Here is a 14243-nt window from a genome sequence, read left to right on the forward strand (position 1 = left end):
CAGAACTTGGGTAATTGCATTAGTTTTGACTAGCAATGCTCTTGTTCTTTAAAAATCAATGCATAAATGAATGTTCTTAAAACAGATGCATGATAATGCTTTGGTATATTGACAGGAGACAACCCATTGTGTTCAACTAGTCCCATATCTCCAGTTCGTTTTGCACTAACAGCACTGGGCAAACAGAACGCTTCAGCGGAGGCACTCTTAAGCTTTAAACAGACTATACCGATCATTCCTAAAATGCTTCATTATTCATTATCTCAATTCACTTGTAATCATTTATGTGTCAGTCTTTTTAGAAGCCTACTCAACTCCCCCACATTCCTCTATTTTTAGGAGTTTCACTCTCTGTACAAGAGCCAATGATTGAGCTTTGAAATGTTGCTGTTACCATAAGTACAGCATCAGCCGTTAACCAGCCTACAGTACAATTCAATAAGGCCATAGTCTTTTGACCAGCTCTGTCACAATGCCCTTTACAAAAAGACTCAATTCAATTAGAATATGTTAATAATGAGGGTGATCGCAGGAGCATACAGATGAACCTGTTTAATTCAGAAGCTTTTCTTAAATCATTCATGTCTGCAGTTGCACAGGTCAGAGTATACGATTGCAGTGTCGACATTTCAATCCTCTATCAACTTTGATTTACAAATGTAACAGTGTTAGGTAAAGCACTTTTGTTACGATGCAGAACACGTTACATTGAAAGATTGGTCAGGCTTTAGCGTAACAGCATTCCCATACTTCTCATATTGATTTCTGTTTTCCATAAGTGAAGCCAAAGTATCCATCCACAACATCCACAGTGTGTTACAGGAAACAGAACCCACCATGGTTTCCTATTGTATGTGTAGCATAGAAAGGGAGTGTAAGGCTATGGTGGAAACTTAACTTACGCTGTGGTGGATTTACTTCTATTCATTCAAAGTGAAAGTTTGCAACCACTACGTATTTCATTCACATATTAGATTTATTTTATATGTACAAACCATTCTTTCAGAGATTCTATTCCCCTTACATTATGCCCCCCCCATTTGTTTTTGTTTATCAAAACACCCCATTCCAGTTTAAAACCCCTGAGCCTTTTTTTTCCCTTTACATTTACCTAGCATTTAATTGGTGATGCAATATGCACCCATGCAAGTATTTAAACAGCTTTTCGTATTTCACATTGCTCCGTTCACCTCTTCCCCTGCCTGTTTTTCAGGCTGCAGGGGTGCAGGCGGTTCAATCCGTCAAGCCCAGCCTGCACTACAGTGGCTTTCAATTGCGATTTATCAACAATAAAAGATGGGGATCTAACATCAGCTAACAAATTGATGCTGCTGATAGAACCACTTTATTGGCCTGCTGGGGTGGAATGACCCATAATAAAAATTAAACTGGCATGTTGTACCATGGTGTCTTAGCATATTGTAGAAGGCAACAGACTGGATGATGTACCGAGTTACTAAAGCAGAATGAAATGTGACCTCCTGGTTTACCTCATGTTAGCCCCAGAGAAAGTGACATTTCTGTAGACTTGTTATGCAAATGGTATACATCCTGTAATAATGAAGTCACAGCTGGAAGACAGTTTTACAGAGAGAGAGAGAGAGAGAGAGAGAGAGAGAGAGGCTGATGGTAAGTGTTCAGGGTTCTGGAAGCTTCTGAGTCCCTCCTATTGAAATATAGCATTATTAATAAATGATAGAAATGTCTTCTATTTGTTAATAAACAGTAAGTATATAAATATCAAAGCAAGGACAAGTTACCAGTTGAATGGTTTACTTGCTATACCTGCTGCTTGTGATGTGGTCATTCACCTACCAGGGTGTCCAACCCGCAGTTTTGAACCACTGAATTAAGCATGTAATCAATGAATGCATTATTGATCTGACTTTAGTTTGCGAACCTCAATCAAACAAGCAGTGATCAATAAATCGCCCTGGAGCTCTAATTGGAGCCTCACATACCTTATGCGTTGCTACAGTTCCATTTGTATTTTTCATTAATAGTCCTCAATGCATATATCAGTATGCAATAAGGCATACTGATATCGGGGCGTTGTGTAGCATTGTGTAGCGTTGTGTAGAGACGAAGTCGAGTGCCTCCAACCCCCGAGAAGTCTGTATATTCAACGTATATGGACTCTCTGAAGTGGATTTAAAAAAAAAAGAAGCAGAAGTAATTTTAGGGCACATCTATTTTTTTATTAAATATCCTTACGCCAATAAATGGACCACAAAAGTAGTTTGTACTACACACTAAGTTAAGCTGAGTAAATTGATTTAATTGAAACATGCAAAAGTAAGTACATTTTACATTGAATTTTACATTGCCATTGAAAAGATCCACCAGGAGCTGAGCTGAAACGGCACTGAATTTCTGTGAGTGCAAGACGCTGGTGTTTCAGCAGAACAGGAGTAGAAAAAAAAAATAATGTCGTCTCGGATTTCAGTAATTAGGTAAATGGTCTGTGTCGGAGAGGGGTGGATAAGGTGCAGAAGTGTCTTGGTATTTTTCTGTGGTGTTTACAAACCTTTTTTTGCTATCTTCCAGTTCATTTAATTGTTCATCATCCAAATCGGCATGTCTGCTTTCTACTTTTGGCATTTTTGCTGGTAATTGGTCACTCCCGTTTTATAGTTACTATACATCTGTTACTGTAAACAAGATGGCTACCGGTACTTTCCCTTTCTGTTCTGTGAGGCAGAGCAGTGATTTCGAATGTGTGACAAGGCTGTATCCATCCATTATATGGACAGCTGGAACCTTGCACGACCAATCACATTGCTTGTTTCACATTTCATTGCCAGCCCTGGATTATAACATGCTTTATATATATATATATATATATATATATATACACCTCCCCGCGGTTCGTTGCCCCTTTAAATGAGACCTAGGACACAGAAACTTGAATTTTAGGTGCTTACGCGCTATTTTTAATAATACAAAAATAAATAAACTAACAAAAACCTAGCTCTTTTTGAGCACTAACTAAACACAAACTGGAACCTAAACTAATAACCGGACAGGTAAGCTGTTTACTGGTTTGACTAAACAAAACACACAGGTTTGCAAAAACATGTTTCACAGAAAGGGCTTTACACAGTACCTTTTTTTCCTACGATTGAGCACACCTTCAATCAGGCTCCTTCACACAGCAGCAGCCTCGAACAGACTGCTTGCTCTCTATATATACCCTGCACCTGGCTCTAATTTACAGTGGTAGCCAGGTGCAGGTGATAATTAAACAATAAATAATTAAACAAGTAAACAGATACACGTTTCTAGCAGGGAGGATATTAACCCCCTCCCTGCCTCGTTACAATATATCCTTGTTACAATATATATATAATTTGTTGGTACCCTTACAGCTCATTGAAATAATGCTTCATTCCTCCTGAAAAGTGATGAAATTAAAAGCTATTTTATCATGTATACTTGCATGCCTTTGGTATGTCATAGAATAAAGCAAAGAAGCTGTGAAAAGAGATGAATTATTGCTTATTCTACAAAGATATTCTAAAATGGCCTGGACACATTTGTTGGTACCCCTTAGAAAAGATAATAAATAATTGGATTATAGTGATATTTCAAACTAATTCGTTTCTTTAATTAGTATCACACATGTCTCCAATCTTGTAATCAGTCATTCAGCCTATTTAAATGGAGAAAAGTAGTCACTGTGCTGTTTGGTATCATTGTGTGCACCACACTGAACATGGACCAGAGAAAGCAAAGGAGAGAGTTGTCTGAGGAGATCAGAAAGAAAATAATAGACAAGCATGGTAAAGGTAAAGGCTACAAGACCATCTCCAAGCAGCTTGATGTTCCTGTGACAACAGTTGCAAATATTATTAAGAAGTTTAAGGTCCATGGAACTGTAGCCAACCTCCCTGGGCGTGGCCGCAAGAGGAAAATCGACCCCAGATTGAACAGAAGGATAGTGCGAATGGTAGAAAAAGAACCAAGGATAACTGCCAAAGAGATACAAGCTGAACTCCAAGGTGAAGGTACGTCAGTTTCTGATCGCACCATCCGTCGCTTTTTGAGCGAAAGTGGGCTCCATGGAAGAAGACCCAAGAGGACTCCACTTTTGAAAGAAAAACATAAAAAAGCCAGACTGGAATTAGCTAAAATGCATATTGACAAGCCACAATCCTTCTGGGAGAATGTCCTTTGGACAGATGAGTCAAAACTGGAGCTTTTTGGCAAGTCACATCAGCTCTATGTTCACAGATGAAAAAATGAAGCTTTCAAAGAAAAGAACACCATACCTACAGTGAAACATGGAGGAGGCTCGGTTATGTTTTGGGGCTGCTTTGCTGCACCTGGCACAGGGTGCCTTGAATCTGTGCAGGGCACAATGAAATCTCAAGACTATCAAGGCATTCTGGAGCGAAACGTACTGCCCAGTGTCAGAAAGCTCTGTCTCAGTCGCAGGTCATGGGTCCTCCAACAGGATAATGACCCAAAACACACAGCTAAAAGCACCCAAGAATGGATAAGAACAAAACATTGGACTATTCCGAAGTGGCCTTCTTTATGAGTCCTGATCTGAATCCTATCGAACATCTATGGAAAGAGCTGAAACTTGCAGTCTGGAGAAGGCACCCATCAAACCTGAGACAGCTGGAGCAGTTTGCTCAGGAAAAGTGGGCCAAACTACCTGTTAACAGGTGCAGAAGTCTCATTGAGAGCTACAGAAAACGTTTGATTGCAGTGATTGCCTCTAAAGGTTGTGCAACAAAATATTAGGTTAGCGGTCCCATCATTTTTGTCCATGCCATTTTCATTTGTTTTATTATTTACAAAATTATGTTGAATCAAAAATCAAAAGCAAATGAAATATGGAATAAACAATGGTGGATGCCAAATACTTTTGTGAGTTTCAAGTTATTTCAGAGAAAATTGTGCATTCTTCGTTTTTTGTGGAGGGGTACCAACAAATTTGAGCACGTCTGTGTGTATATATATATATATATATATATATATATATATATATATATATATATATATATATATACAGTGCCTTGCGAAAGTATTCGGCCCCCTTGAACTTTGCGACCTTTTGCCACATTTCAGGCTTCAAACATAAAGATATGAAACTGTAATTTTTTGTGAAGAATCAACAACAAGTGGGACACAATCATGAAGTGGAACGAAATTTATTGGATATGTCAAACTTTTTTAACAAATAAAAAACTGAAAAATTGGGCGTGCAAAATTATTCAGCCCCTTTACTTTCAGTGCAGCAAACTCTCTCCAGAAGTTCAGTGAGGATCTCTGAATGATCCAATGTTGACCTAAATGACTAATGATGATAAATAGAATCCACCTGTGTGTAATCAAGTCTCCGTATAAATGCACCTGCACTGTGATAGTCTCAGAGGTCCGTTTAAAGCGCAGAGAGCATCATGAAGAACAAGGAACACACCAGGCAGGTCCGAGATACTGTTGTGGAGAAGTTTAAAGCCGGATTTGGATACAAAAAGATTTCCCAAGCTTTAAACATCCCAAGGAGCACTGTGCAAGCGATAATATTGAAATGGAAGGAGTATCAGACCACTGCAAATCTACCAAGACCTGGCCGTCCCTCTAAACTTTCAGCTCATACAAGGAGAAGACTGATCAGAGATGCAGCCAAGAGGCCCATGATCACTCTGGATGAACTGCAGAGATCTACAGCTGAGGTGGGAGACTCTGTCCATAGGACAACAATCAGTCGTATACTGCACAAATCTGGCCTTTATGGAAGAGTGGCAAGAAGAAAGCCATTTCTTAAAGATATCCATAAAAAGTGTCGTTTACAGTTTGCCACAAGCCACCTGGGAGACACACCAAACATGTGGAAGAAGGTGCTCTGGTCAGATGAAACCAAAATCGAACTTTTTGGCAACAATGCAAAACGTTATGTTTGGCGTAAAAGCAACACAGCTCATCACCCTGAACACACCATCCCCACTGTCAAACATGGTGGTGGCAGCATCATGGTTTGGGCCTGCTTTTCTTCAGCAGGGACAGGGAAGATGGTTAAAATTGATGGGAAGATGGATGGAGCCAAATACAGGACCATTCTGGAAGAAAACCTGATGGAGTCTGCAAAAGACCTGAGACTGGGACGGAGATTTGTCTTCCAACAAGACAATGATCCAAAACATAAAGCAAAATCTACAATGGAATGGTTCACAAATAAACATATCCAGGTGTTAGAATGGCCAAGTCAAAGTCCAGACCTGAATCCAATCGAGAATCTGTGGAAAGAACTGAAAACTGCTGTTCACAAATGCTCTCCATCCAACCTCACTGAGCTCGAGCTGTTTTGCAAGGAGGAATGGGCAAAAATTTCAGTCTCTCGTGCAAAACTGATAGAGACATACCCCAAGCGACTTACAGCTGTAATCGCAGCAAAAGGTGGCGCTACAAAGTATTAACTTAAGGGGGCTGAATAATTTTGCACGCCCAATTTTTCAGTTTTTTATTTGTTAAAAAAGTTTGAAATATCCAATAAATTTCGTTCCACTTCATGATTGTGTCCCACTTGTTGTTGATTCTTCACAAAAAATTACAGTTTCATATCTTTATGTTTGAAGCCTGAAATGTGGCAAAAGGTCGCAAAGTTCAAGGGGGCCGAATACTTTCGCAAGGCACTGTATATATATATATATATATATATATATATATATATATATATATATATATATATATATATATATATATATATATATATATATATATATATATGCACACACTACTATGTATAATAATGTGCACATGCATGTTCTCTGTTATATTTGAAGGCTTTAGAGAAAAGTGTACCAATTTGATTTTGTTTCTTCTCAGTGCCTCGATTTAATGTTGATTATTACCTAGGTAACTGACCTCTGTAAATCACTGATGTTTCATGATGGACACTCTCAAAGGGTGGACAGCATGGGCCTTTCTAGAGATTTTGCTGCAGATTTCCACCCCTGACTTATCTGAGAATTCACATGGTCATGTTCCCCTTCAGAACAATTTGCAACCCATTGTTGACTTGTCACGCATAATCAGTGCCGTTATGGCTGTCCATGGTGACCCTAAACCCTATTGACTGTTTAATGGCAGGCGTTTCAATTTGTTTTGTCCCAGCACGTGTATTTGGGTATGTGCGCATCTCTGTTTTAAGATACTGTAAAATTGTATGTTTGGAAAGGCTTTTGACCAGTTCCATTACCACAGCTGTCATGAAATTCCTCTGTATCTGATTGGTCTCATGTAAGTCTAATGTAAAAGGTTAAAGCTGAATACTGTATACTGAAAAGAGGAGCGAGTAAAGGAAAAGCTGCAATGTAATGAAGTAATAAGGCATCCCCAATTATCTCAGCCTTTCATACACTGATTTATCTACTTATCACATTTCATTTATAATCCCCTCCCGGGAGACTTCTATAACTGCACCATGATTAACATGGCAGTGGGGCAGGTGAAATTGTAAACCTCTTTTAAGCGCTGTAGAGTGTATACTGATCAAACAAGATAAATAACATATCAAAGTATATTTATAATGCCCATTACTTTCCAAAGGGCCAATCAGTAGCAGTTCACGCAGTTACAAAAGAGGGCAGTTAAGGAAGCACTGCAAACTGCCATCCATTGCAAGACACCTGATTTAATGCACTTGTTACAGATGTGCACCTTTGTTTGTAATCAAGGTCATACTAGGGATGGTCTGTCACTGCTTTGTGTATCCTCAACATTTGTGTTGTTACATGAAAATAAGTAGTCTATTAATCCAAACCACACACCTCAAGAAAAAAGATAAAAAAAAATATCCTAAATGCAAGTTGCATTCAACGTTTATTAGAAGCATGCTATCGTTACTCAAGAAAACGTTCATTTCAATATATTAACATTGATTGATTACATTAAAATCAAGGGTTTAGCAAAAGTGCTGGTATAGAATCTTCTGATAAACAGAAACTTGCTAGAGTAGCAGTGTTTGTGTGTGATTCCATGACTCAAAGTTGACACGCTCCAAATTTCTAAATAAACAAGACCTTCCCAGGACCTTCTCGATGTGGCAGCCTGCAAAGATTCTAGACAAACCAGATGAACTTTAGTATCCCTGAAAAATACCTGGTAATGTAAAGGAAACCCAGAATCCAGGCCATCCTTGAATGCCTAGATTGCTTTCATTTCAGTCAAAAAAGTGTGATCTTTGGGTAATCTGTAAAATATATTAATTACACTATGTAACACAATTTTTGTTCCTGGGTAGTAAGTGTTATTTCCTAATTGTTTATGCCTCAAAAGTATAGAAAATGGCTATTATTCCCCACAAACTTTGCTTTTGTGACCAGGACAGTGATCCATCTATACTTTTGAGGCATAAACAATTAGGAAACAACACTTACTACCCAGGAACCAAAAAAAATTAAAAAATTGTTACACGGTGTTATGTATGGAATTTAGGGAATTTATCTGGGAATCCAGAATGCAGCTTCACACTGAGAGGCACACATAAGAGTGGCAGTCTGTCTGGGGAGCAATATATTTATTGTGTGTGTAGCCTGTGTTATAGATTAGAGTGTCACTTCAAAAATTGATACAGCATCATCTGTGGTAGAATTCAACATTTCAGGAAAAATAACATTTTCCTGTACAGTGTTTTCATTTTAATACTGAGCTTTTTAATTTGTATTATTTATGTATTTGTTTGTTTGTTTGTTTGTTTATTTATTTATTTATTTTTATTTTTATTTTTATTTTTATTTTTATTTTTATTTTTATTTTTATTTTTATTTTTATTTTTATTTTTATTTTTATTTTTTATTAATTTCTGAGTGACCTCCCCTAAACCCTCCAGTGTGACCCATGGCCAAACATATATCTCCAATTTGGACCTCCAATCTGATAAGCCTGTGGTGTTCATAGACCCTTTTTACCCAACCTGTTTATTTTCTCATTGATTTGAATGACCAGTGGAGATCATTCATCAGAACCTTTCTCCACAATGATCTGTGCCTAACCATCCTTCCGAGTCAATAGTTTTTTGGGGTATTTCGTCATCATTTTATTTTGACCAGGAGAAACTTCTCTTTGTTCTAAATCACAGACCGATATCTCAACAAGTTCATTCAGGGTAAAAATGACCGAACAGTCAGTCTGTGTGGAGATGTGTGCTGTGTCTGTTTTAAGCATATTTGCTGTCCTTTTATTTTGGGGCCTTTGGTTCTTAAAGAACACATAAAGACAAGTAATACCGTACAGTTTTGAGTAATGGAAACATGCATACTGTGTGTTATATAATGGGCTTCATGATGAAATGTATTTCAGTTCAAGTCCTGAAATAAGTTCAATGTTTGCTTTCCATTTAAAGTCGATGGTCGGTTCCCAGCACCTCTTTTTCGATGCTGTGATATGCTGTCCATGCTGATGCTGTCTTTTGTCATTCACTGCAGGTCAATACACAGACTGACACAGCTGGAGCGTTTAGACCTGGGCAATAACGAATTCACTGACATGGTAAGAAAGGAGCAAATGTTAATATTGACCTAAACAGCTGTCTTTAAATGGTGAGCTTTTTTTGTCTAGTAGAGATATAAATTTACTATGAACATACCTGATGATAAACCAGAAAAAAAATCAACAAACTAAATATAACAAATAAAATACTTCCCACTGTACATAATATGCCGTTCTTGGGTTTATTGAGTTTATAAAATGAAAGCCTTATTATGTAAGGCATACAGGCATACTAAACATACTGAATATTGTATTGGAGTGCTGGCTTGGGATTTGAGAATCTGAGTAGGAGCTCAGAATACAACTAAGAAGTCAGGTGGGACTTTTATATGAAAACAAAAAAACATATTTAATGTCATTTTAACTAACTAGGTTGAAGGAAATGCACAACAGAGAGTTTAAACCATATAAAGTTATGAATACAATATAAACCAAACTGGAAACTGTTCAGCTGAAAAATAAAAAGTACATTTCCAGCAGTTAAAAGACTGCTTCCCAGCCAAGCAGTTCAGTTCAGGTTTTTAATAAAGGTTGTTAGATCAATTTAAGGACCTTTTGTATTGCGCTCTCTGAGATTCTTGTGTTCAGACATATCTGAAAATGATTAACTCAGCATTTTAATAACACCCAGCATAATGTCTTTAATGTCTGTAGAGCACAGCACACAAGAGAGATGCAGAAAAACAACAGGGTCTTTGTGCAACTTGTATTGCTCACATTTTCTCATTGTATAATCTAAGGGACTACACTGAACAGGTGGTTTGCAAGTTAGTTGAGCGTGCTTTTAAGTACACCCTGCTTTCAGCCTATGGGAATGAGGCCCAAAGGCCCTTTCACATTTTAATCTGAATTCCCTGGGTTTTGACCTACTTCATTGTAACCCGTTTTCCAAGCCAATGACATTGGGACTGATAACCCTTGAACCGCTTTCCAGCCCGTGACTCCGCGTGACATTGCACACAAACATACACACATGCCTTCTGGCAGAGATAGCCACTTACACATACGATGAGTGGTTCCGGTTCCGAACTCATTTTAGTGTTTAGTAGACCATCCAGTGCTGTCGGGAGTGAACATACAAACATTTCTTGGTACCAGTAATACAATAAAACACACAGAGTTGGATTCTTAAGATGCAATAAAACCTTCCTCCCAAGTTCATACAAAGGGTTGTATGTTGTATGACCCACTAAACTATGTTGAGCTTAGAAGAGCTATTAAGACTATTACTTAGTAGCGCTACTAAGGGTAGTAGCTCATTGATACCTGTGGTGTGGAGTATGCATCTACAGTAAGTGAAATGCCTGGTCACATTTTTCATTGGTATACACTGTTGTGATTCCTTGAGTCAATACTTGCGATCGCTCATAGCATTACTCCATTAGAAAAACTGGTTACCAGAGAAATGCATTTTTAATACGGTCAGTGTTTATTTAAAAAGAAAAGGATTTCAAAATGTTATTGATTAGTGCACAAATGAAAGGTGACCTGTTCCTATGAAGGGACTTTGAAAGATCTTTGAAAGTATCACATGAAAGACAGATCAAAGGGGTAGAATTGATTATTACTCCACTATTAAGTTAATCTGTCATTACACATTCCTTTCTTGCTTTCATTTTAAAGACATCAATAAAGGTGTAGCATTTCAACCCACAGTGACCCACATCACACCTGCTTTTAATTAAAATACTTCTGTGGGCTGTGTTTGCTCACAGATCTCAGCGATTCAATAGTTGTTCACCGTTTTTAATTAGATGTCAGCACATATGTGTAGCTTCAAATGTCACCTTATTAGTATTATTATTTTTACTTTTGAATTTCCCCCATACCTTTTTATTGAAAGCATAAGCTGAGATTCGAGGGAGGGATCATGGGGCCTTGCTTCTCCTATTGATCCCTCCTTTCTAACTTTTTTAAAACTTAAAGGCTGTTGTCGACGCAATTTGAGTTGCAACTTCATCCTCCACCGGGCTTTTTCATGGTCCACCCTGCTGACCTGGCTTCGCCGCATCAGTTCTACTTTCAGAGGGAGTTGGCTTCCTTCTTTCCTTGAGATGCAGGACCAGCGGTCAAAACTAGAAGCACTAACATCACCCATACCTCAAAGAAGCAACCATGATATAGACACTGAATGAGGTTATCATTCTGAGTTGTTCCATTATTGAATTTTCAGCATTTTTCCTCTGTATCATAATCCATTTGCCAGTAGAATCTTAGTTGAGGGCTCCTTTTCGAGTACTTCCGGATTCCAAAGGACCTTTTAACTCTTTACTGGTCTGTATTTATAACATGAAGCAGGCTGCTTTTGTGGATGCATACTGTATGTATAGAATATACTGGGGGGTGGGGGGCAAATGAAGTACACATTTCTTAATTTTCCGTTAAATAAATTCCCAAAACTTCTTCTGTTTTGCAGTTTGTTTCTGTGTAAATGAAAGCCCCTGTTTTTATTATACAGAACACGATGCAATATGACATTCAGATGGAAAAGTGAAGGTGTTCTCAGTCTGAGAGGAGGCCAGTAAAATTGACTTGGGAGCAGTAACCTAGTTTAATAAACAACCTGAGGACATGTGGATAAAATGATCAATTTAAATTGCAACAATGTGTTGTACACAGAAGACAGCAGCCATTCAAAGGGAGAATGCTCTAATAGCAATACAGCAGCTTTAAATGCTTTCATTAATCACCCATTGCAAGCAAACAGTCAGGGCCGATTTGAAATTATTTCTTTTGTCGTCACAGTTAATAATGACGGCTCGTAATACTGCCACCATTGTTTTACTGTATTCTGAGATGTTCATAAGGGTTGATAAGCCACTGCTGGGTGGACACACCAGCGGGATTAATTCAATGAATAATGTACACCCAACTGTACACAATAAAGCTGTTTTGTGACATATAAAATACAAAAGTGCCACTGCAGTTTAAGTGATTTATTGGGGAAAATCTTATTTTTATTTTAATTTAACAAAAAAAAAAGAAATTATTAACAACACGTGACACTCGCACCTCTTGTTATCTAAATGGGGTTTCACAGCACCTCTCAATAATAAGGCCGTAACATGCTCTAAACATTTCCAATTAATTATATAAAGGGCGGCTGCATTTAGATGATTCAAAACACTCAAAAATGATTTGATGTATTATATTTTTTGATTTATCATTATTATTATTTGTTTATTTAGCAGACGCCTTTATCCAAGGCGACTTACAGAGACTAGGGTGTATGAACTATGCATCAGCTGCAGAGTCACTTACAACTACGTCTTCACCTGAAAGACGGCGCACAAGGAGGTTAAGTGACTTGCTCAGGGTCACACAATGAGTAAGTGACTGAGCTGGGATTTGAACCGGGGACCTCCTCCTTATAAGCCCTTTTTTTAACCACTGGACCACACAGCCTCCTGTTTTTTATGTTTTAGCATAAAAACATCTCTGAAACACCAAGCAACTTGCTGTTCATTGTCAAGCATAACAGGCTCAGTTCAATTAATTAAATAAATATAATTACCTTACCTTATTATGTCTCTCACCTCCCAAAGAACCTTTTTAAGCCTTATTGTCTGACTTGGCAGTCATTGCCTGCCGGATGACCATAGTGACAGTTACATACTGTTTAAAGTGAATTTCCGGATTCTAAGGTCTCATTAGCCATAGAGGACATCTACCTTATTGACTGAGGCAATGCTTCAGGTTTATAATGTTGAATTGAGCTCATGCATAAGAACATTGGGCAATTTGCCAAGCTCACGTAGAACAAACACAGTGTTACAGCAGCAGGTCGTACAAATAATAAGGACAGGATACAATACTAGAGAATTCTCTGGAGCTGGATCAGCCCTTTACCTCACCTGTAACCCTAAGCATCAAATCAGCTACAGCGAAAAATGATCAGAAATGTTAATTAGCACTCCTGTACTACATAACCTGCTGCCAATAGGGGACAGTATTATTATTTAGCAGAAAGCGACTTACTAGGCTGAAATATGCATCACAACTGCTGCTGCTGAGTCACTTACAATAGGACCTCGGTTTTACGTCTCATCGAAAGGACATGGTGAGGAGAGTGCATCAAGTACTGAGATGAGAGAGAACCACAATACAAGAGGTGATGAAATTGCTACATGGATACCTGATGGGTTTGAATGCATAGCACATTGCCAGTATGCTTCCCCACCTGAAGAAGGCACTAACCAAAATGTTTGTGTACTTGACTTTCTGTAGTTTCTATATTTTTTTGTATTTTACTTCCCAAAAATCTGCATGTGGGGTTTTTGGGTGTAATTTGTATCAAAAACAACCATAGAGAATGATACAAAACATTTAATAGGTAAGAAATTATAGTAACTTCAATAATAACCTAATTTCACTGTCAATAAAAGTGCATGTACATTCTAGTGCCAGTGTAATGGCAGATGTTTCTGTTGTTTGTTTGTTTGTTTGTTTGTTTGTTTGTTTGTTTGTTTGTTTATTTATTTATTTATTTATTTATTGTCTAACCCCGTCGGTATGTTCTTAAGTTTAGGATATGTGTTTGATGTTTCAGCCGGAAGTCCTGGAGCAAATACAAAACCTGAAGGAGCTGTGGATGGATAACAATGGATTGCAGACACTACCAGGGGTAGGTATTAACCACATTACCTGTGTAAATGAGCAGCTTTTCTTCTGTCATGTGTACCAGTAATTAAAGAGAAAGTTGCTATTTATTTGTTCCAGCGTATTTTCATGATGTTGCAATC

The 14243-nt window shown here is 38.0% G+C and overlaps 1 protein-coding gene across 4 annotated transcripts in view; it reads left to right on the top strand.

Annotated features, from left to right (window-relative positions):
- The window catches only part of LOC117408842 (leucine-rich repeat-containing protein 7-like), a 239246-nt gene that overhangs the window by 175437 nt on the left and 49566 nt on the right, over positions 1–14243 (top strand). For all 4 annotated transcript variants that reach the window (XM_059031848.1, XM_059031849.1, XM_059031850.1 and 1 more), the window contains 2 exons: positions 9438–9501; positions 14051–14125. In XM_059031848.1, the coding sequence (XP_058887831.1) occupies positions 9438–9501; positions 14051–14125 (139 nt within the window). The remainder of the gene's footprint in view (positions 1–9437; positions 9502–14050; positions 14126–14243) is intronic.

The sequence above is a fragment of the Acipenser ruthenus genome, chromosome 10 (genome assembly GCF_902713425.1).
Source record: "Acipenser ruthenus chromosome 10, fAciRut3.2 maternal haplotype, whole genome shotgun sequence".
In the NCBI taxonomy this organism is placed as follows: domain Eukaryota; kingdom Metazoa; phylum Chordata; class Actinopteri; order Acipenseriformes; family Acipenseridae; genus Acipenser; species Acipenser ruthenus.